This window comes from Pogoniulus pusillus, chromosome 23 (assembly GCF_015220805.1).
Source record: "Pogoniulus pusillus isolate bPogPus1 chromosome 23, bPogPus1.pri, whole genome shotgun sequence".
Classification (NCBI taxonomy): Eukaryota; Metazoa; Chordata; class Aves; order Piciformes; family Lybiidae; genus Pogoniulus; species Pogoniulus pusillus.
In genome coordinates this window covers 14,453,234-14,477,270 of record NC_087286.1, presented here as the reverse complement: position 1 = coordinate 14,477,270, position 24,037 = coordinate 14,453,234, and the positions used below count along the sequence as shown (strand labels likewise).

The 24,037-nt window shown below is 43.2% G+C and overlaps 1 protein-coding gene across 2 annotated transcripts in view; it reads right to left on the bottom strand.

Annotated features, from left to right (window-relative positions):
* Positions 1-7,707: 7,707 nt before the first annotated feature.
* The window catches only part of ITGB1 (integrin subunit beta 1), a 59,430-nt gene continuing 43,100 nt past the window's right edge, over positions 7,708-24,037 (bottom strand). For both annotated transcript variants that reach the window (XM_064162613.1, XM_064162612.1), the window contains 9 exons: positions 23,792-23,887; positions 22,383-22,472; positions 21,689-21,829; positions 21,048-21,259; positions 20,077-20,315; positions 18,493-18,715; positions 16,677-16,909; positions 15,616-15,782; positions 7,708-8,964 (listed from right to left, as the gene is read on the bottom strand). In XM_064162613.1, the coding sequence (XP_064018683.1) occupies positions 8,899-8,964; positions 15,616-15,782; positions 16,677-16,909; positions 18,493-18,715; positions 20,077-20,315; positions 21,048-21,259; positions 21,689-21,829; positions 22,383-22,472; positions 23,792-23,887 (1,467 nt within the window). In that variant the 3' untranslated portion in view covers positions 7,708-8,898. The remainder of the gene's footprint in view (positions 8,965-15,615; positions 15,783-16,676; positions 16,910-18,492; positions 18,716-20,076; positions 20,316-21,047; positions 21,260-21,688; positions 21,830-22,382; positions 22,473-23,791; positions 23,888-24,037) is intronic.

Below are 24,037 nucleotides of genomic sequence, written 5' to 3'. Positions count from 1 at the left end.
CTGCTAGACAACAATGTAGCTCATATCCTCTAGTACTATTACACTGTCCATCATATTCTTAAATATGAAAATTGCCTATCTGACAAATCTGCTCTTCTGCATTATTATCAGCTGTAATTCAAACCACTCAGGGACAAATACTAGTGATTATTTTTTAACCTAATTTTTCTGAAATCTCTAATTTTGATGATCAAATATATTCGACTTTTCATGCCCTTGCTGATTTTCAAGAGATTGTGGCTTATGGGATGTATTTATTGGCAGTTTTCATATTTTTAAGTGTAAACAATGTGTTTAGTATCAGTCCTTTTTTTTACCTCTCTGCCTGAAAAGCTCTGAAGACCAAGCTTAATTAGCATGATTATAAATGTAATCAATCAGCAAGAGGAAGTCTGCATTAGCAGCTACTCCATGGTGCAGGGATGCAGCCTTTTCAAGCAACGCCTTGTATGTCTTGTTGGTCTGGTCCAGATTTTGCTGTCTCTATGTATGCTGCTGAGACAGTAGTAACACTCATTCCTGTGCTGCTCACGTACAGTAAGAAACATGCTCCTTGCCCTGCTGCTTCCACTCACAGGGACCTAATGGCAGCAGCATCTCTTAGCAAGGGGCATGAAAAGTCACAGAATCACAGAATGTTACCAGTCCAACCCCTTGTCAGAGCAGGATCACCTATACCCGATCACACAGGAACACATCCAGGCAGGTCTTGAATATCTCGAGAAAAGGAGACTCCACAACCTCCCTGACTGTCAGCAAAGCTCTCTGTTCTAGTCCATGTTTAGCATGAACTGAAGCTCCTTGTATTGAGTCATTCCTGGTTTTGTCAGTGAACTCCTAAACCACAATGTTGAAACATAAAATGTAAGCATGGCAAAGAATCACAGAATCGTCAAGAGTTGGAAAGGACCTCCAGTTCCAACCCCCTCTGCCATGGGCAGGTACACCTCACACCAGGTCAGGTTGCTCAGAGCCACATCCAGCCTAGCCTTAAAAGCATACAGGGGTCAGGCTTCCACCATCTCCCTGGGCAACCTGTTCCAGTGTCTCATCACCCTCATGGTGAATAACCTCTTCCTAACATCCAATCCGAACCTCCCCTCCCCTATCCTATCACTACCTGACACCCTAAAAAGTCCCTCCCCAGCTTTCTCATAGCCCCCTTGAGATACTTGAAGGCCACAACAGGGTCTCCTCTGAGCTTCTCCATACTCTCAGCCTGTCTTCCTAGGAGAGGAGCTCCAGTCCTCTGATCATCCTCCCTGCAGCCAAAGCTCTAATAGATGAGCCCTGAGCATGCACTGAAACACACACCCTGTGGAGGTCATGCAGCTAACTACTTCTGTTTTGGCCAGGCAAAACTTGCAGAACTTTACCTACAGTCTGCCTTCAGCAGCCATGAGCCTTGCTAGCCCCATCCAAAAGGAAGTGGGCAGTGACCTGATAGAGGCAGTACTGTGCCTGTCCCCGTTTGCCTTTTTCTTCTCTTGCACAGGTGAGACTTCCTGCCTGCTGGAATATCAAAACTCTGCTTGGCAGATCAGCAGGCCTAAGGTTTACAGTAAAGTTGTGCTCAGAGCTTCAGGTTAGCCATGGGGAGAAAAACATAGTGGTGTCCTCTTTCAGTCCAATTAGGAGGGATTTTAATTTATCCTTGTGTACAGAGATCACAGCTCCCAAACAGTTAACTAATGATGTTTCTTAAATCAAGAACATATTTTTGAACCAGCCTGAGTCCCATCTCTTTCTTTGTGTGACACAGGAGTAGGAGGAAGAAAAGTAGGTGTGACTGCTCTCTGGAGTAATTCTTAAAATGAAAGTAGCTGAAGCTGATGCAAAATAGAACCCCTGATTTGCCAGGCCCTGAATTTGTTGGAGCACGGCCCTGGATATTGCACTCTTGTGATCCCTAGATGGCACAACTGCATAATAGCAACCTTCACCAAACAGCAAGAGCAGTCCTGAAGCTACTTTAGTTTACTCCTTTGTCTGAATCGGGCCTCAGCAGCAACAACTCTCCTTCAGCCTGAGTCTTGCTCTGAGAGCAGCTCAGTAAGAACTAAATTTTAATATCTTTAGCTGGGAGCTTTTGTCTATTATTTCACATGTTGTAGGTATTCTCCCAGATCATTGTTTGAAAAGCCAAGGCTTGTAATTCCTTTAGTGTTTGTTTTTTTTTCATAGCTGTGCCAAAACTTGAAGGAAAATCAGTTTATTGAATGAATGAAATAGATTTTGTGGCCAGTAGGTTGAAGAAGAAAACAAGCACCAAGTCATAAAACTGAAGGAAATCCTACAGGAGGGCTGCAGATGAACTTGTAATAAGTGTGTCTAGCAGTAGCGCTAGGGGGAATGGTTTGAAGATGAGGCAGATCAGGTTTAGAATGGATCTTAGGAAGAAGTTCTTCAGTATGAGGTTGGTGAAACTCTGGAATAGGTTACCCAGGGAGGATGTGACTGCCTCCTCCCTGTGGGCATTCAAGGCCAGGCTGGATGAGGCCTTGAGCAGCTGAATGTGCTTGAGAGGTATCCCTGTCCATGGTGGGGAGGTTGGAGTAGATGATCTATTGAGGTCCCTTCCAACCTGAGCACTGTATCATAAACTAGAGATGTAAAAAGTCACATTACTCTGAAGCTCTTGTAGAGTGTCTCCTACAGCTCTGAGGGTTGAAAATGGTAGTGACTGCTACCTGAACTGTTTAGTTGTCTGTCTGTCTTCTTGCCAGTTCCACTTGATGGGCAACACTTGCAGCTTGCAAGTGATTGTAGTGATTCTGTTCTCAGTACATCTCTGCTGCTTTTGAAAACCTTTTGTGACTTCTTGGAAGGGGTAACCTCAACATACATTTCTAGCAGTTTCTTAAATTCCCGTTGTCCTTTCATTGTTAAATCATTCACATTAGAAATGTGGCCTGCTGCATCTAATTTTCAATCATCACAAGATGTTTGTCACGTCCTGTGGCTTTTTTTCCCTTCTCTCTTGTAAAAAAAGATGAAAAAATTGGTTTATTCTGTGTCCAGCCTCAGATCCAGCCATCTCTCCAGCTCAGTTCTCTCTCCACATGCTCTGGCTGGTGGCAGCTACATAGGTGATCTCTCTCCTTCTGTCCTGTGCACACACATAGAGCAATGTCACTGCTGCTCAGCTTCCCAAAAGCTAAGTGACACATGTAGGAAAGTCTATTGGGAATAGTCTCTGAGGCATGGTGGATTTGTGTTTTCTCCCTAGCACATACATTGTCTTCACTGTTGAGTGGAAGTGCATGGAAAGCACACACCTGCAGCAAGAGATGCAACAAAGCCTAATTCTTAAGAGTTACAGACATTTGACTTCACTCTTTTCAGAAAACAGTGTGCCAGTTTTTAGAGGAAAAGCAGCAGACACTGTTTAGATGTTTTCTCTGTTGAACATCTTTCTGAGTAGCTTTTATCTTTGGGAAGAAAACAGCTGAGCTTTTGCACAGTGTGCTTGCTAAGCTGTCAGCAGGTAAAGAAGATCTGAAAGACAAAGACGCTTTTGAAGACAGTGAAACAGACAAGTCCTGGTAAATGCAGAATAAATGTGGAGAGCTGTATTCTATTATTTAGGTCCCTGCTTAATTTCAGCTAACACCTCATATGAACTTAGTCAAAAAGTGTTGCTGCTCTAGCAATTGTTGGTCTCAAGATGAAGAAACAGTCACTAGTGGAAGTTACTGGAGACACTGTGGAAAGTAGGATTATTTTAAGAGGGACTTAGATGCAAATGGGCTAAAAGATTTTACATGATTTGATATTGAGATGACAGACTGCCAAATAAATTAAACAAGCCTGGGAATACTGGCAGAATGTACAAAATACTAACAGCATAAAGCCTAATGAGAGAAGATGTTATGAGAGAACAGAAGAACAGGAAGAATATTTATCCACAAGAGCATAAATCTGTGCATGAAGAAGTACATCCTGCCAAGGAGCTCAGTACCACTGCTGCTGGTATTTTGTCACTAACGCTAACTGAATTCTGTCGGTACCTGGCTCATTTAAAACTAGCTCAGATATTGCTCTGGCTTGGTAACTAGGTAGAGTTTACCTAAAAGAGGGTTTAATATATATGTTTTTTAAGATGTAATTTATAAACTCATAGAATGGTTTGAACTGGAAGGGACCTTAAAAATGATCTAGTTCCAACCTCCCCTGCCATGGGCAGGGACACCATGGGCATGGGCCATCCACAGCTGCTCTGGGCAACCTGCTCCAGAGACTCACCATCCTCAAAGGGAAGAACTTCTTCCTTACAGCTAATCTAAACCTACCCTCTTTCACTTTAAAGCCATTACCCTTAGTCACATCACCACGTGTCCCTGTAAAGAGTGCCCTTACAGATTTCTTGTGGGCTCTGCTTAGGTACTGGAAGGTCACTGTAAGGTCTCCCCAGAGCCTTCTCTTCTTTCAGCTCTCTCAGGCTTTTCTCATAGCAGAGCTGTTCCATCCCTCTGATCATCTTTGCGGGCCTCCTCTGGACCTCCTCAGACACACATCCATGTGTGCCAAGGGGTCTCCTGAAAGCAGAACAGATGGGGATAATCACACCTCAGCCTGCTGCTGCTGCAGCCCAGGATGTCAATGACAGCTGACATCCCTTTTTCCTTTGCAAAAGGAAACAGCCTCCTGTATCCTTACTTCCTCAGGTCACATGGACACTTGCAAATAATACTGGCAAATGTAAATTTGATGTCTAAGAGAACTCAGAGCTGGTGGAAGAATTCAGATGGGATGGTGCTGAGTGAAGTATCTTACAAGAAGAAATGTAAATCATATTTACAAGGGTTTTCTTTAGGGCTGACAGGCCACTTCCATTTGCAGAAACAGGGAAAGGTGATGGATCCCAACATGGGATGTGGGAGGTTTGTGTTAAAAGCAATGTGAGGGAAAACTTTGAAAGTGTCCTGAGACTATGCACCTGAGTACACAGAAAGTTAGCTTTGGGAAGTAAAGATAAGGCAAAGTTTGGCAAGAAGAATCCACTTGATAGCAACATGTATTGAGGAATTGTTAACATTCATCCAATCTACTTCCTCAGTAAGTTCTTGAAAAGTTTATGTTTTTGTGATGTGGCAGCTAAGTTCTTCAGGAGCTTTGCTCTAAAGCACAGAAGGCAGAGCTCTTCCTTTGTGTCTTTTTTTTTTTTGCTGTAGCCATTACTGTGTTCCATGCTGTGGTTCTGCTGAAGCTGCAGAACACTTCTGAGAGGCTGGACTCATCCTCTCTACTTAGAGGCTGGACTCGTCCTCCCTACTCAGCTGCAGCTGTCTTGTTTTTACAAGCCTCTGAAAAATAGTGTTATGTCAGCTGGAATATGGTTTATATCTAAGCACAACTCAATTCAGTAACTACCTGCCATTGTTCTGTGGCAAATGGAACTGAACATAGAAACCTGAGATGAAAATTTGGTGATAAAATGTTGTAGGTGTAAGAAACTCTGTATTAAATTGTGGATCACCTATAAATTCTGAGAATATCTCTGGAGATCATTTGAACTTTGAAAGACTTTCTGAAAGCAGGAAGAACTTGGTTAGAAAGGGGTTTTGGACTAATGTGTGTTAGATTTTGAGGCTTTATTAAGCTCTAGAGGAACTGATGGGCTATTTCAGACCAAGAGGAAAAAACCCAACCCTAATTAAACTTGTTGGACTGAAAACTGTGTACTGTAAGGGCATAGCTAGTGTTGCAGTCTGCACATGCATTAGCTGATTACAGATTTGTGAACTGAAGACTGTCTCATAGAGCTACTGAATAAATGAGCTGATGAAGGAGCTGTCTGCACAGCTAATACTAATTTATAGTTATTCCTGAAACAGTGGAAAATTCCCAGAGGGCTGTAATGGAGCTGGTGCTGTGCCAGTGATTTAAAAGGATAAATGGGTCAATATCAGGTTGGCATTGCATAGAATAATTTGGCAGGGCAGCATTAATAGAAAACTAAGAGAAGGAAACATAAGTGCTGTCAGTCACCATTGCTTTAAATCATGGAATCACAGAATGGCTCAGGCTGGAAAAGACCTTAGAGATCATCTGCTGCAGCCCCCCTGCCACAGGCAGGGACACCTCTCAACTAGACTTGTCTGCTTAAGGCCTCATCCAACCCAGGCTTGAACACCACCCTTCCATCCAAGGGGGAGGCAGCCACAAGCTCCATGGTTAACCTGTTCCAGTCTCACCACCATGGTACTTAAGAACTTTCTCCTAAGATCCAGTCTAAACCTACTCTTCCTCAGCTTCAAACCATTCCCCCTTGTCCTGGCTCTAGGTACCCTCGTGAAAAGTCCCTCTGTAGCCCTCCTGTAGGATCCTTTAAGGTACTGGAAGGCAGCTCTAAGGTCCCCCAGAATCTTCCTTTCCCTAGGCTGAATAACTTTCTTTGTCTGCTTGCTACTGACCGCCTCAGAGGAGTCTGGATTTGTAAGCTATGACTTCCCTCCACCCATGGTAGCTCTTTCACAGTATGTTTATACTTAGCCATGCATCCACTTATTCTTACCATACAGCAGCAGAACCATCTGGATAACTCTTCTCTGTTTTTTTAACTCCCGGAAAGCCCCAGTTTTTAAGAGGCTATGCATGTCAGCCATTTTCTGCTCCTATGAGATCTGGTGCCATTCTTGAGTTCCTGAAGCCTTCTTAAACACTGGCTCTTGGTAGTCTGCTGCTATTCCTCCTGTTTATCTCTAGACTATTTCATTGACGCTTCACTTTGAATGACTTCTGTAGTCTTTGCAGCAGCTGTGTCCCCAGGTCCAATCTGTGGTGAGCATCAGCATGAATTTGCTGTAAGCATCCGCCGGCACATTCCCCCTGACATGTACAGGACAGACAGAGCACCAGACAGAAAACAGTGCTCATGGCAGTGTGAATAGGACCCATGGCCTCTTCCCCTTGGCCTTCCCAGCTGATCAGAACCAAGGAATGGCAGTGGGAAATACAGACATACAGTGTCCACTGCTCTCAGGCATGGGCTTAGACACTTGGCCCACTCAGCAGCTGCTTCTTGCATATCTGCTCTCCCCTGCAAACCTCCCTGCCCTGCACACATTGATGTACTCACTTGCTTGCCCACCACACTGTGGATTTCTCTAGTAACTGGCCCAAGACGACAGCATCTGCTCCAAACTGGCCCTTGGATACTCTTGGCTCCAGCTGTTTTCCTCAGAGAGAGATGGAGACAAACACACAGAGCCTAATCTCTTTGTTGATGCCTCCCTCCCAGTTCATGGAAGCCCTTCATGGAAGTTCCTTCTGCCCTCAGAGAGAAGTTAAAAGGGACTTTAAAACAGATTCCCACAGCTTCTCAGGCAAACCTGGAGTACCAACTGTTCAAATAAAGATAACCACACCCTCCTAAGCTACATTCATGGAAGTTTCACAGTGGTTTTCATCATCTGTCTAGAACATTATTGGTGAGATGCTGGAACAAGTTGCCCAGGGAGGCAGTTGAGGCCCAATCCCTGGAGATATACAAGGTCAGGCTTGACAAGGCTCTGAGCAACCTGACCTAGCAGAGGATGTCCCTGCTGACTGCAGAGGGGATGGATTAGATTACCTTTAGAGGTCCCTTTCAACCCAAACCACTCTTTGATTCTTACATTATCTATCATTACCTTTTGCCCAACCAAGACAGTTCTCAGGCCTTTTGGACAGTATCAACTTCTACAAGACAAAAAGAGACAAGACTTCAGTATTTTAAGGTACTTTTATTTAATAAATAACTTCAGTAATAGCACTGTAAAAAGTGAACATCTGTTAAAATAAAAAGGCACTTAAAACAAGAAGATGACTATGATGCAGTTTGGATGGTCAAAGGCAAATATACATGGCACATGTTAAGAATGATGGCACATGACAAACTATGCAATCTTAGCTACGGGGGAAAGGCAAATGTACAGCTAAGACTGCCCAAAACAAAACAAAAAAGGAAAAAAACCAAACGCTTGTGTTGGTACAAAAATATTACACAAAGAGTCGCAACCAAAAGGTGTGAGGAGGATTAGAAGGGTGACAAAGCACCAGGCTTTCAACCAAAGAAACGTTACAGACTAAAACACCCTATGACATAAGGCCCTTATGTGTTCTGAGGATGTCTTGGTTAAGGTACTTCAGGATACTGCCACCCAGGGCTTGCATTTTACAAAGGCAAAGTAAGCAAGTCACCAGTCAGCAACTTTTTTCAGTAATGGCACGTGGTTTAAAGCTATTTGTTTTGTTTTTCCTCTTCAACATTCTTCCCAAACCCTCTGCATTTTAACCAGATCCTGCCAACGAGCAACTTCATAATGAGGAATAAATGTGCACACACTTCCAGTCCCTTCCACTGCTCCCTTCCAACTTACCCAACTTACCACACACTTAGCAAGCAGAAGACCAATTAACCACCCAGCTCCATGCTACATGACTTGAATGGTATCTGCAAACTCAAGCCCTGATTTCCCTGTAAAGCTAAAAAAAGTTTAATACTAAATGGCTAGGCAGAGCCCTCATGCTGATTGCTTTAACCCTTTCCCTCCCAGTTGTGCCACAGCAGTATCACACCCTGCAGAAGGCCTGGATTCACAGCACGGGAGGGGAAAAGGTCAAAAAGGCACCATGTGTCCCTTTGCTGACAAGGCTACACAGTCTCAAGTTTGTTTGTTTGTTTTTTTTTTTTCTGTCAGACCCCTGGCACTGATTACTTTTATTTGCAATAAAAAATAAAATAAACCCCCAAAACAAATTACATATGGTACATTTTCAAAACCTGCACAGGAAAACAAACCTATATGTAATGAAATTAGTAAAATCACTGCAGTTTGCCCCTAAAATCTATCTTACTGTGACTACAAAAATTGCTATGCTGCATACAGTGTTGTGAAGTTATACAAGGAGTGTTCATTTTCCCTCATATTTAGGATTGACCACGGTTGTCACTGCACTCTTGTAAATAGGATTTTCACCCTAGAAAAGGAAAAAAAAAAGAAGAAAAAAAAAGATTTATATTAAGGTTTAAAGAGATGAGCAAAGCATTGTCTGTGAGAAAAGTCAGCCCAAGGAATTAGCTTAAGGAACACCACACTCATGTTTTGTTTGTACACACAAACAGCTGAAGTCAAACTACTTTTCCTTCTAGTGACTTGAACAAAGGCATGCTCAGCTAATAAAGCACAGGGTTAGGGCACAATCCTGCTCAGTTTGCACCACAGATTTCCTTCGGAGTGGCTGAACCTTCTGTGGTCATCTCAGGGCTGAGCCATCAGCTCAGGGGTCTGTGGCCAAAGAGCTTTAGGAGAAGAACAGGCCTGTTAAGACTGTTTGAAACTGTGAGTGGCCACAGGCCCCCTTCTGCTGTAATAAACACTGACATAGCTCCTCTGGTCTCAGAACTGAACTCCAGAAACAAAGAGGAAAGGCTTCTAGGATTCTGGTAAAACACACTCAGCATTTGAGCATCCAAAGTTTGTCATTCTTACTTTGTTCCTGCAGGTCCTCTCAACCCCCACAGGCACAAAATGCAGAGTTAGGACTAAGAAACTTCTACTCAGGTGCAAATACTGCAATTAAAGTGTGATTTCTACTGATATGAGGAATGCCTCCAGAAGAACTGCTTACCCATTTCTTACTGACATTTGAAAACCTCCAAATCAAGCCCCCCAATTTTCTTTTATAACCCAGTAAATTTTACTCCATTTATGACTCTGGACAGCCTGATCTAGGGTAGGGTGTCCCTGCCCATGGCTTGGGGACTGGAACTAGATGATCCTTGTGGTCCCTTCCAACCCTGACTGATTCTATGATCCTTGCACACCTAAGATGAATATTTTGAACTCAGTTACTCTTTTATCAGGAGAAAAGGCTCCTGTGCAGATGTCAGCCTGAGTGCAGTCCTGTCCAGAACCAGATCTGGCCTTTGGCAGCAGTAAGGGAATCTCTCTCCCCCCACCCTCAGACAGCCCATACCACCACCTTGATTCAATTCTGCTCTATTACATTACACAGCATGTAAAGTATTTCCGGTTAAAGCGCTTTTTCCTGCAGTCAGTTACAGGAAGTGCCTCCACACAACACAAACACCAGCTGTGTCTGCTCTTTCAGACTGGAAAGCCAACTGGGAACACCACAGGATGTGCCAAAAGGTAGCCAGGTGAGCAAGAAACCAACTTGGTGTGACAGGTCCTGGGAAATCTGCTGCCTTCTGTTTGCAAGGCCTGGTATGGGGCACGGATATGGTCTACCCCAACACCAACTGCTAAGGTTTAGCTGGCACTCTGCCTGCCTGTCATGGTTCCTTTCACAGAAAATGGGTGTGACTCCTTGGAGCCAGCTGCTCTACATGAAAAGAACAACGAGGCACATCCAGTCCCACCTAGACCTGAGAGATTTCAGCCTAGTCTCTCAGGTCCAGCCAGCACCTGGACTGCTGGGCACCAGAAGTCAAGGTTGTCTGTTGACTCAGATCTTGAGAAGAGTGAATGCCACCTGTCTGCAGCTGGAGGGGGCACAAGTGTCCAGTGCTGTCTGTGCTTCAAACACATACAGCAAAGGCTCCTTCAACCAGTCTGGATCAACAGTGTATCAGCCACTGGTTTCAAAGAGGACGAGGAGCTAAGTTTTATTTAAATCATGGCAACAGTGTTTGTGCCAAGTTAAAACAAAATTTACCCTCCCTTCCAGTATTTTTAATAAAAAGCTTTGCAAGAATTAAGCTGTAAATGAAACTGTAAATATAGGCAGGAATGAGGGATTGAAGCTGTAACTGAAGTATGGCATTATGCTGCTTGGCAATACAGATTGTTTGTTTCCTTCATAAATTTTTATCTTAAAAATATAACTCAGTGAAGTCTGTGAAGCAGAGAAGCTTAACAGGCTCCATCACTTGGAGGCTAGAAGATAGTGCACAGCTCTCAAAGGCAAGGCAAGAGGTACTATTTGCTACACTGGGCTTTTAACCTTCAACATTTTACACAATAGATCACCCCCAGCACACAGGAAGGGTAAATGTTTACATTTTCTTGTTTGTAAAAGCCAGATCACTTCTGTCAGATAGTGTAGGAATTGGTCTAAAGGTTACGACTAAAGCTTGGAAATTTGCAGGCTGCTGCTCGTACAGTTGGTTCAGACTTGGAATCAGGTTTAAAATGCACTCTGCACAAGCAAATGGTACATTTCTTATTACTCAGGTCACTGAGTAAGGCCCTTAACTTGGTGCCTCCCTATGTCACTTGAGTGACTCAGTTCCAGTTACAAACAGTGGAGATTTAGCCACCGCACAGAATGACTCAGCTTACCCCAACCTCATGTTTGATCAGCTAAACAGCTCTTGGGACTCTTCTGCCTAAACCACAGCACTGGCACCCAACAGATTTGCTATTCCTTCCCTGCCCTCTTCTGTTAAGCACTGACAGCCCTGGGCCTCTCCAGCTGCAGTCAAGCACTGTGCCTCAGCTCTGGCTTGGAGAGGTCTTCCACAGATAGCTTATCATGACAACTAACATGGCAGTAGTAAATAAATGTCCAGTAGTCCAATGCAACCTTCAGATTGTGTTTCTTTAGGCCCCACGGCAACTTTCAGAGATTGGCAGCATTCCAGGTTTTGAGCTGGCTACTAAACCATGCTATCCCAAATTTGCTGGCTTAAGACAGCTACTGCTGGTTTGCAAGAAGCAAGTTTTCTTTATGCCACTTTCAGCATGCAAAGTTAGGGCAAACACATTTGCCATACGCAGCTGTAAATGAAAACACCATGCACCCTGGAACCCAAAGGAAAACAAGCAGTTAGCTCTAGGCAAGCCTGGGTGAGCTACAATACAATGAAGATGCAGCTACGTTTAAAAGCCACTTTCAGCAGAGAGTTAAGAGCTATGTGCTTGCAACAGTATTCATTTGCAACTAGACTGGGCTTTCCGTATGGAGTTGCATAAAGATGAGCTTATCATGTTGTCTGATCCTTACTCCATTTTTCTCCACAGAGAAGCTATCTTTTTAGTGGGTTTAAGTCTTAAGTCACTGCAAGAAACTGCACTCTAGAATATTTAAACTCATCCATTGCTCAAGAGCTGGTTCCTACCATTTTCAGCTTTCACTAATAATTTTACACCAATACAAGCCAAATCACCTGTCAACCCACAAATGCGGCACTTGCATCTGAGGATGAAGGAAAGGCCAAGGTTAAGGGCAGCACAGACAACAGAGGGCATCATCTACCATGACTGGAGGCAAGCAGCTGCCTGCTGCTCAGTACTAGCACAGGTCTAAACCAGACAGGCAGAGGCAACGGTAAGGCCTAACAGCAGTGGAAGACTCCAGGAGCCTACTGTTGGCCAAAGACAAGCTGGATGCAGTTCAAGCTAGCTGGATGAAGCATCACCTGCAAGGACACTCTGATGTTCACAACATCATGGACTGGTGAAGTATTTGGGCACCAGGTCCACAGCAAGCTTCATGGTGCTGTAGTGCCCAAGCCCATGTGTGTGTGTGTGACTGCTGGGGATGAGGCAGGAGGGTCACGCAGACTGCATGCAGCTGACTTTATTGTACACCCACACAACCCAAGGGAGCCTGCTGCAGTGCAGTTTTCTTGTCATGGGATCTCAGGTGACTTTCTTGCCTTGGCAATATAAGACAACTTTCTCTTCACCTAAAGGGAAGGTTACTTTGATCTAAAAAACCCAGAAAATCTTAGTTATAGGGGAAAGGAGGATTTTCTGTTCTTCCTGTGGGTCACCTGTTCTGTCAATACTGATCTCCTCCTTTTTGGTGGCCACTAAAGCTGAACTCAGCTCTCCCCAGAATTCTGCTATTTCTAGGAATGCCAAAAATTGTAAGGTCATGTTTAAAAATAACTACACTCCTTCACACTTTTAATGAAACAAAAAGGCAGAACTCAATCCCCCTAGTTACCCATGAGAAAAGCTTTCTGCAAGAGGGACATTTGGAGGAGAAATGGCAGCACTAAGAACATTTGATCCTGAGAAGAGTCATAGGGCAAAGAACGAGAGCACAGAAGTTAACACACAATATGGTTTGTTAAACGCCTGTCCTCCACACAATGAAGTGCACAGCTAAGTGAAGAGCAAATGAGAAGGGAACAGAGACTTAATCAGAAGGATTAAGTGGACTGTTAGAAAGGAACAAGAAGTCTGTTTCATCCCTAGAGTAATAGATTCTGAGAAGAAAAATGGAAAGCAGGTGAATGTGGTCGGTGTAGCAAGCAAAAGGAAAGTTTTCACAATCAGTTTTGGACGCACTGGAAGGTGAAATGACTGCAAAGAGAAAACGAAGTATATTTCATCAAGGGCTCAGAATGCAAGGCACAGGACTTGGAGCTGTTGCCACAGTGAGGACAGAGGAGAGTTCCAATACTATTAATTCCTGACTTCTTCCCTCATTTTTGCTTTACAAAATCTTTGCATTGCAGCACTGGAAAAAGGAAGATGGCAGACAGTAAAATTAGAGGTACAGATCTTACTCTTCCACTGGCTCCTGAAAAAATCCTTTGGATATTTACAGGGATGTGCTGCATTCCCAAGTACTTCACTCCTCTGCTCTCTCTGTTTCCACCTCTCAATATCTTTGACATCTATTCCTTATCTCATCCTCCCTTTCTCATTCCTTTCTCAGCTCCTCTTCCTTTCCTATGACCCCCAAAACACCTAAATTGCTGGAGAAAGTGCCATCTCTAAGTCTACAGCAGATCCCTGTCCATCACTGCTGGTTTACTGACTCACTCTGCTGGACACTGGTGCTCCTCCTTGTGTGGTGGGTGTGAAATCAGCATTTCCAAACTGAGGTCAAGTCTTCAGGCTGAGTTTAGGAGGGCCTAAGAAACTGGGTGAAAATGCATCTAGAGACAAGGAACATTTCTTCCTCTTACATTAATATTTTTGTTTCTCTGAAGAACCTTGAGCCTGCTGGGCTACAAGGACTCCAATATTGCCCGTTTCAGTAGAAGTATGGGTGGAAAAAAATAGGATTCATAATCACTTATGAAATCAAGAGTGTGTGCTTCTTGTACTTTAACTATAGGCCAGTGCTGTACTAGATTAATAAGCCAAAGCAGTTCAAAAGCCAGGGAGAGTATGTAAGGCTACTCTGAATGTTCCCAGCCTTATTCTAATAAAAACAGTGATATTTATAGGCTGAGGTTTATCTGAAGACTATCTAAACTAGCTGTGCAAAAATAACAACTTGAAGCAGAAGAAAAACCCTCCCCTAAATGCTGCCTCTCTCCACAATCCAAAGAGCTTCTTCAACCCTAACAGCTGTTCCATCACACATCCATCCACCCCCCCAAAAAAAAATCACTTGTAGAACAGTTTAAGGCAGTACTGGTGGTTAGTAAGGAAGCTGTCTCACTCTCAAAACAAGTTAACAGTTTTCAAGCCACACTCTTTACAACCCCAGAATCAAAGCAGCAGTAGACAAAGGAAGCAAGACTCAAACTGTGATTAAGTGACTGTGACACACAGTGAGTTTGAAGTAACATGCAAAGGGGAAAAAATAAAGGAAGAAAAAGAAAGAAGATACAAACTGAGACTTAGAGACCAGCTTTACGTCCATAGTTTGGGTTCTTGAAATTGTTAATAGGGCTCTTGTATATTGGATTTTCTTGCTGAAGCAGAAGAAATGGTCAGTGTCGAATAACTCAACAGGAGGAAAGTAACATTCTCAGCTACCACCAAAAACAAAGAATCAGCATGCTTTATGGAAAGAACAGGGTTAGTCAGTCTTTTCCCCTCAGCGTAGAATTATTTCATATTCTTAAACCAAAATGACTCCCTAAGAAGTTTCTTTATTCTCTTATCAAGCAAACAGGGGTTTTGCCCCTCCAGAACTCTAGCAAAGGAGTTTTGATCAGCATCCTAGAGTTTCCCAGGGGCAGTGACCCTACAGCCTGTGCAAGCCTATGGACCACAGGATTATTTTTATTGCATACTTCTGTTAACAAGGGTCTGGGAAGTTTTCAACAAAGGAGTTACACTTCTGTGCCCAGTTCTTGGAATCTCCCAACAAAACCAGTCTGGGCATTTACAAGACCTCTTTCAGCAGTGTAAAACCTTCTGCTTCATTTTACACTAAAGTGACTCTCACCTTTGACAGTATGGTGCAAAGTGTGGTAGAACTTGCAGAGCTGAACTACGCTGTCATCATCATCACCTTTTGGCTCTCATATTTTACTTCAGCTGAAATTACTGCTTGCTTTGCTAGCCCAGAAAGAGCTTCTTGAAAAGCTGGGATTGGCTTGTTTGTAAATGTGGTTGTTGTAAATTTTTATTGTTTTCTAAATATTTTCTGTTAGTTTTGTTGTTTGAGAGGGTTTTTTGTGCCTTTTTGGGGTTTGTTTTGATATTTTCACTGAGGCTTTTTGTCGTTGTTGTTTGGGGATGTTTTTGCTAGTGGTAACATATAACCTGTTTAAAGTCAGTCAAGAATAGGAATATTTCAGTCCCTCCACAAAAACCTCTAGATCAAACCAAGGATATTTCAATGCCTCCACAGGCCAAAAGGCAGGAATACAACCTGCAACATTTCAACTAAGCGACCATAAAAACACATCTTCTGTTTTTCCACACCTACTGTAGCTTTTACACAGCTAAAAGCCTCTTGACTTACCGTATCCCACTTGGCATTCATCTTCTCCTTTTCAAATTTAGCAAATTCTCTTCTGTCATGGATGATCATTAGCAGTTTCCAAATCAATAATAATGCAAGTCCAATAAGAACAATTCCGGCAACCACACCAGCTACAATGGGAATGATGTCAGGGCCGCTGGGGCACTCTAGGGAGCAAAGGGAGAGAAGTGTGATGTTACAAAATGGTAAAAGTAATGCATGGCCAGAGGCTTTCAAAATCTGACTTTGCTCTGAAGCACTCTTCTGAATTATCAGACAGGCCAATACTATTTTCCTTTCAAATAACGGAGGTTTGGGAATTTGTACATCCTGCAACAATCCAGCCTATTTTTATCTTTCTAGTTTGCATTTTGTCTTAGCAATCACGGATTGGTAGGGTCTGGAAGGCATCTCCAGAGATCACAGAATCACAGGATGTCAAGGGTTGGAAAGGACCCAAAGAGATCATCAAGTCCAACCCCCCTGCCAGAGCAGGACCATACAATCTAGCTCAGGTCACAGAAGAACACATCCAGACAGGCTTTGAAAGTCTCCAGAGAAGGAGACTCCACAGCCCCTTTGCCTGTGCCAATGCTCTGTGACCCTTACAGTAAAGAAGTTCCCTCTTGTGTTGAGGTGGAACCTCCTGTGCTCCATTCAGTCCAACTTCCCTGCCAAAGCAGGATCACTTAGGGCAGCTGACATGGGAATACATCCAGGTGGGTTTTGAAAGTCTCAAGAGAAGGAGACTTCACAACTTCCCTAGGCAACCCGCCTGGATGTGTTCCTGTGCAGCCTGTCCTAGGCAAACCTGCTCTGACAAGGGGGTTGGCCTTGATCTCTGGAAGTCCCTTCCAGCCCCTACTATTCTGTGAAAAAAAACAGATCTAGAGAGACATAGGCTGCTCTACAGCCGCGCAAGTTCCAACCCCTCCAAATCTCTCTTAGGGAACAGGTTCCTGTTTCTGCACACACCTAACTCACACACATCAGTGAGCAGTACACAAGGACTGCGTCAATTAACCACAAAGATGAAGGCAGAGTAGGCAACACGTTCATACCTGGGGTCTCTACCACATGGACATTGGCTTCACCATTTGAGTTGACAGAGTAGGTGAAGTAGAACCAGCAGTCATCCACATCCTTCTCTTTGCAATGAGAGAGTGGGTCGGGCTGCCCAGGCTGCGGCAGCTTGTCGCGGTTCTCCACCCGTGTCATGTTGAAGTACATACATTCCTGAGAACAGCTTTCCTTCTTTTCTCCCTTGTCAAAAGCTCTGCACTGTACACAGTCCCTGGGGAAGTACAAATCAGAAGCAAAGCTTTTTAGTATGGTCAGAAAAGATTTCCAGTATTAAATCTAAACCAAAGGAGGAAATGGGGGGGGGGGAACCAAGAAAATTAACCCTTTTGTCAGAAAGAACAGGGAAAAAAAGAAAGGCAAAGCACCACTTTTTACCAGCCAGAACATTTGGGTACCTTGTGATTAACAAAAGTCCTCTTTAATAAGTTCCTCTCACTCTGCACTACCCAGAAGCCTCAAGGACAGAAAAAAACCCTATCATTGCCTAAATCTATAAAACAAAGTAAGGCTAAAATTTTTTCAACACCTCCCCCTGGAAAATGAATATGCTCAGAGAGGAGAATGTAGAACAGAATATTTACAGTGAAATCTGAGACATAAGTTAAAAAGAATAAATAGACAACTTTTACAGTAGGCTCTCACTTTGAATAACTCAGGGAACAAAACCCAACTCAAACCGAACAGGATTTTTATACTAAAAATACTGTGCTGAGAGAAAACCTTAAAGTCAGCTGCACAAAGCCAGGAAACAGCCCAGCCACTAATCATAAACTTATTTCAACGTTTCCATGTAGAAAATACTTGGTTTCTAAAAACTCAGGTTTCCAAAGGCAGGGATGCAAATGTCACCAGCCCACACAGAGCTGTGTTTAATCCTTGGCTTTCTCAATAGTATTTTGGAAGACAAATTTTAAGCAAAAAGCTTAGCTGGCAGTTGAACTGCTCTGGAAGTGTACACGTGCTCCTCTGATGTTCATTTCAGAAGGTTAAGTTGAAGAGATTTTGCAGCCTGTCACATTCTAGACCTGCGCATGCTTGCAGAAGGTTGGTTGTCAGTGAGGACCTGTGAGTTAGGGGATCCCTGTAACCTGCCCAAGTCAATCTGCATGGCTTGAGAGTAGCCCTGAAGAAAAAGACTTGTGGGTTTTGGTTGCTAAGAAGCTCAACATAAACTGACAGTGTGCTCATGCAGCACAGAAGGCAAACTGTATCCCAGGCTGCATGAAGAGGAGTGTGGCCAGCAGGGTAAGTGAGGGAATTCTGCCCCTTCACTCTGCTCTTTTGAGAGCTCACCTCAAATACTGCGCCCAGCCCTCATCATAAGAAACACTGACTCTACAGGAGGGCCACAAAGATGATCCAAGGACTGGAACACCTCTGCTGTGAGGATAGGCTGAGGGAGATGGAGTTCTTCAGCCTAGAGAAGACTCCAGGGGGACCTTAACAGCTGCTTTCCAATACCTGAATGGATCCTAGAGGAAGGCTGGAGAGAGACCTTTCACAAGGGTGTCTGGCAGTAGGACTAGGGGGAATGGTTTGAAGCTGAGGTAGAGCAGGGTTGGACCGGATCTACCAGTATGAGGGTGGTGAGACTCTGGAAAAGGCTGCCCAGGGAGGTTGTGTCTGGGAGGGTTTCAAGGCCAGGATGGATGAGGCCTTGGGCAGCTGAATCTGTTCACATTTCAGGGCAGAATAAAGCACAGTATCAAAAGCTTTGTTCTAAAACTTCTGCACATACGAGTATCACAAACTCACATGCATCAGAGGCTGGGACTTGTTTGCTCAGGTACTTACTTATGCTCTGCACAGACACCAAGGCAAGTCTGACACATTTCACATGTGGGGCCTTGGAATTTGGGATCTGTACAATTGCAGGTGCCACATTCACAGGTTCCTCTCCCGTTGCAAATCTGCCCATTGGATGCCATGCACGGAGCGGTATCCAAAGAGCAATCGCAGGCGCTGCCAGTGAAGTTGGGGAAACACTCACACACTCTGCACTTGCAGATACCATTTCCTAGACAAGGGAAAGGTACTTCAGTGAAATAAAGCCCAACGTTATCCAGAACACTTGTGACAGTAAGAAACAGACATTGACCATCATGGAATAGAGGGAAAAGAACACCCTGGTGGAGAGACAAGGAAGATACTAATGAATGAAGAGCTGCAAAATGATCATTAGCTCCTTGTAAAACTACTTACAGGCCTTTCTCCCTTTCTCCCCCTTCTCCTCCTACATAAACAAAATAACAAAGCTGATTGGAGAGAGTATACTGTGCTGGCCATACCCCCTGGGTGGAGAGCAGTGCAGCACTGCTTCAGTGCGGCTATCTCAGGCAGATTTACAAAGCAGGATCTAGAAAGATGAGTGACACACTAACTTAGCCTTTGCAACACTGGAAGATGAAACACCTGTGGCTCCTTAGAACACCACCACTCAGCTGCTGTTCTACCGACTTCAACTTCCCAAGCTCTATGTTCCTCACACTCCCTACAGAGGAAACAAGATGTCCAGAATAGTGACTCGGGTAAAATGGAAAGATCTTTTGCTTCCTCTTCTTCTCCACTGAGAATAAAGTGTTTAAGTAAAACAGATCTGTCACCATATATTTTGATTCACAACCACTGCTTCCATCCTTTGTAGAGCTGGTGAGCACCAGTGTATTGTGAGCAAATCAGACAGATGAGGTACTCTCATAAATCAGTTAAAGCTTAGTGGTGGTTCCACTGTTTACTCTTCTATCGCAGTCAAAATTGAGGTAGCAGTTACACTCCTACCAGGAGTACAAAGTAGCCGAAGGAATACAGGCAGCAAAATAATTTAGCAAGTGGCTGCAGAAGGATTTTCTAAATGGCTTTTGATTTCAGGAATTAACTGCTGTCATAGCCCTGCTCAAGCACTTCAAGCGTTTTTCTGGACCTTGCACACTCTCTGTCACTTACCTCTCAGTCTTGAGATAGCATCTCACTGGTATCTTGTCAGGCACCAAGTGAAGCACCCCCAAGTACAAGTAAACCGAGGTGATTATCTCTTCTTATTGACACAGTGGTTACACTGAGCCAGTAAAATATTAGAATCTCAGGACAGTTGTCTCAGCATTCTTACTATAATACCTGAGGGTAATTCTGCAATACACAGTTAAGGTCACATTACATCCTACTTGGAGATGCGATTCGAGGAATGGGGAAGGTTCATGATCAGAGATTTTTTTTATTAACAGAACAGTGCTTTCAATCACTACAGCTGTGAAGATTCTCATCTATCACCAAGTGACTATGATCTTTAAGGAAAACAGCACTACTCCCCGCAGGGTGAAGTTGATAGAACAGGACAGCTGCTGAGCTGTGCCTGCAGAAAACTCAGAAGTGGTTTCTCACCTCCACAGATCAAACCATTTGATCGATCACAGTTGAAGTTATCACATTCACAGTATTTTCCAGAATAGACTTCATTGGTGTTTTCTCTCTTCTTGCATACACATTGTCCACAAATGCACTCTCCATTGTTACTGCATATTTCTGTGCTGTTCTCTCTCCTGCAGTAAGCATCCATATCCTCACTATTTACTTCATCTGTACTACATTCACATAGTCTTCCAATTCGACCTTCATTACACCTGCAAGGTGAAAACATGACAGAAAATGTAAACCTCATTGGAAGTCATACAAGAAAAAGCTCTGCAAAAACAGCACAAAGGAGTAAAAGTAACTACTATCTCAAGGGATATTCTGAGCTAAACTTCAAGTGAGATTTCCAGCTGACATCTTGAAGCCATTGCAGTGAACTGCACTAAGATGCTCCTATGACGATTACTTGTTCCAGGCGAGAAATCATCTCTCACTGAACTGCCACAAACTCACTGTTAATGTCTCTCTCATGTGACAAAACAACCCTCACATTAAAAGGAGGTCAGTATGGGCACCTGCAAAAACATCACACAGCTATCCTATTCCTTTTGCCCCATAAGTGTTTCGTTTTGCCATACTAGATGGACCTCCAAATAAAACAGAAAAAGGTGGTAAGACCTACTTATATCCTTTAAAGTACTGACTGAAGGCCAGATATGAGTTCTGATTCGGGACAAAACTGCTGCTCTAATGACCAAATCTGTCAACTGCAGCACTGCCTGACGGGCAGTATGTCAAATATCAAGTATGTCAGGCAGTATGATAAAATATGCTAAGAGAAAAATAGGTCTGTAACAGTAATTCTTGTCCTTTCACTAAACAAAACCAAACTAAACCTAAACCAAAGCAAACAAACAAAGAGTAAAACTAATTACTCCTAATTAAGGACAATAGGTCTTGCTCCTATTTCTCTTTGGCAAAAATAATGCCTATTTATTTACCTGCATGCACCACATTCAAATGTTCCATTTCCTTCGTGGCAGATAGGACTGTTAGGTTCTCCTTCACCTTGGCACTGACATTCACAGACGAACTGGAGATTAATTTCCACTTCTTCAGTGAATCCCAGTGGTTTAATTCTAATTGTTGTCGTTGTTTCATTTTGTCCTTTCTGTGGGCATTCATTAGCTGTTACATTGATCTCAAATTTAACCTGCAGAGAGGAACAAATGGAGTGTCACATTACTAAAAGGAGTTTTGGCTGCACTATTTAAAAAAAACCCCAAAGCTGAGTGTTGGAACACTTAAAAAGAATTTTACAGAATCACAGAGTTGTCAGGGCTGGAAGAGACCTCAAGGATCATCCAGTTCCAACCCTAGTGCCATGGGCAGGGACACTTTCCACTAGATCAAGTCACTCAGAGCCACATCCAGCTTGGTCTTAAAAACATCCAGGGATGAGGCTTCCACCACCTCCCTGGGCAATCTGTTCCAGCGTCTCACCACTCTCGTGGTGAAGAACTTCTTTCTAAAATCTAGTGTAAATGCCCCCTCCTCTAGCTTGGATCCATTCCCTCATGTCCTGTCACTGCCCAACACCCTAAGAAATCCCTCACCAGTAGCAGCACATACAATAAGTTACCTCATCTCCAATTGAAATATTAGAACATTTCCTTCCATCTTCTTGTGTGTCATTCACTCCATTCTTGCAGAAGGACTTGTAACTGATTGTGACTCCTTTTGGGAGCTTAGTGTTTTCCAGGATAACCTCTGAAGAAAGGGACTAAAACAGTGGTTATTAGCTAACTTCAAGTGGAATTGAATAAGCATTTTGCTGAAGAAAAGACATTGTACAGCTATGCAGAGTTTGAGCACCAGTCCCACGGGCATTATACTGGGATTACCTAAGTTTCAACATGCCAAGAAACACCAGCTCAAGGCTGCCAAGTCACGCTGTGGTGACCTCTTCTCCTGACTGAACCCTGTCACACAAGGGCAGGGCAGGTCTCCACTTGCTTGACCCATTTAGTCCAAAGAAGAAATGAGCCTTATATATATAACATAACTATATAGAAAACAGTTTCGGGCCAAAGCCAGGAGGTCCCTAAGGTCGACAAAAACATTTACTTTGAGGTCAAGAGGTTGCTAACCAGCCCTTTTCACTTCCACATGGAAGGAGCACAAGAACCAAAGATGGCAAAGAACCTGTGTACTTCTCTTCATCCTTCAGTACACTAACTTCCTAAACTAAACTCCACCTTGTAGTACCTGTCTGAAAAACTCATTAACTCAGAAGCAAGAAAAAGGAATGCAACTCCAATAAAGCCGGAACTTACATTGTATGCATCAATGATCAGCTGAATCACATTGCTGGAGTTTGAAGACAACGTTCCCACTGCTGATTTTGGTATCAGATTTTTCAATTCCTGTCAATATTTACAAAGAGAGAAGAATAAATTAGTTCCTACTAACACAGTGCAATTTGTACTATAAATACCTGTAGGCTGATGTATTGTTTTAGTGAATTAATTAGTCAAGATCAAGTAATTAAGAAAAAAACAAGGCTACAGTGTTGTCTGTGATCACCATGATTTTTGAGGCACTACTAATACAAACAAACATGCTGCCTTTTCTTCTCCCTTGGATTCTCATGTCAAATTTGGCAACAGAATCCTAAGACCTTCTCTACAGTCTCTCTTCACAATCTCAAAGAACCACACTTCCACAGCATTAAAGCTAAGTAGATAAAAATTATTTCCAACAAAAAAGAAAACACTTAAAAAAAACCCAAAACACTAAACAAAATCCCCCCCAAATAAAAACCCCAAACCAACAACCAACCAAAAAACCCTCCCCCCAAATAACATAACCCAAACCAAGACAACAAATAAATCCCCAATGAACAAAAAAAAAAGCAAATCAAAAAGCCAAGAAAAAAACAAAGCCACTCAAATCAAAGTACCTTCAGTTAAAACAAGTAAAAATACACACAATCATTTCCTATTTCAGTCACATCCAGCAGTTAATTTTAAACAACAGGAATATAGATATATCACAAAAGACAAAAGATACTCTTCCATAAGTACGCCCTCTTGACTCACTGTCTACACTCCTCATCAACTTTTCGCTCTATAAAGTGCATGTTCTCCACTCCCTCCTACCTATAAAGTGCAAAAGGAGCAAGGGGGGGGCACTTTCTCCCTAGAAATTCCACACACAGTACTGACTTCAACCAAACCAACAATAGAAATGAGTAGCAAAATAGAATCATAGAATCAAACAGGTTGGAAGAGACCTCCAAGCTCATCCAGTCCAACCTAGCACCCAGCCCTAGCCAATCTACCAGACCATGGCACAAAGTGTCCCATCCAGCCTTTGCTTCAACACCTCCTGGGATGGCAACTCCACCACCTCCCTGGGCAGCCCATTCCAATGCCAATCACTCTCTCTGGGATGAACTTCCTCCTAACATTCAGCCTAGACCTTCCCCAGCACAACTTCAGACTGTGTCACTCCCCTTGTTCTGCCCTCACCTGGCTACAGCCTCCCATCAGGTAGTTGTAGACAGCAATGAGAACACCCCTAAGCCTCCTCTTCTCCAGGCTCATTACATCCCTGATTGCTTCCAAAGTTATTTTAATTTCAAATGAAGCAACTTTAATGATTTCAGAGCAAATATGAATTGGTCTGGCTGCTCAAGGCAAAAAAAAAGTAAAAATAAGAGACCAGAAATGCATCTACTTACCTTATAAACTGCTTGAAACTCTTCAGTGACAGCAAAGATTGTCTGAATGTTGTTCTCACTAAGCTTCTGTACCAGATGAGCAATAGAGGGATAATCCTATAAAAATCAAGCATAAAACACAGATGAAATTTGAGACACGTTGAGAGAATATAATCAGAAATACTTTCACACCATAAATACAAATCACTTTTAGAAATATAAACCCTCTAAACAGTCAGTTCTGAAGCAAAACAAATTGTTTTTTCT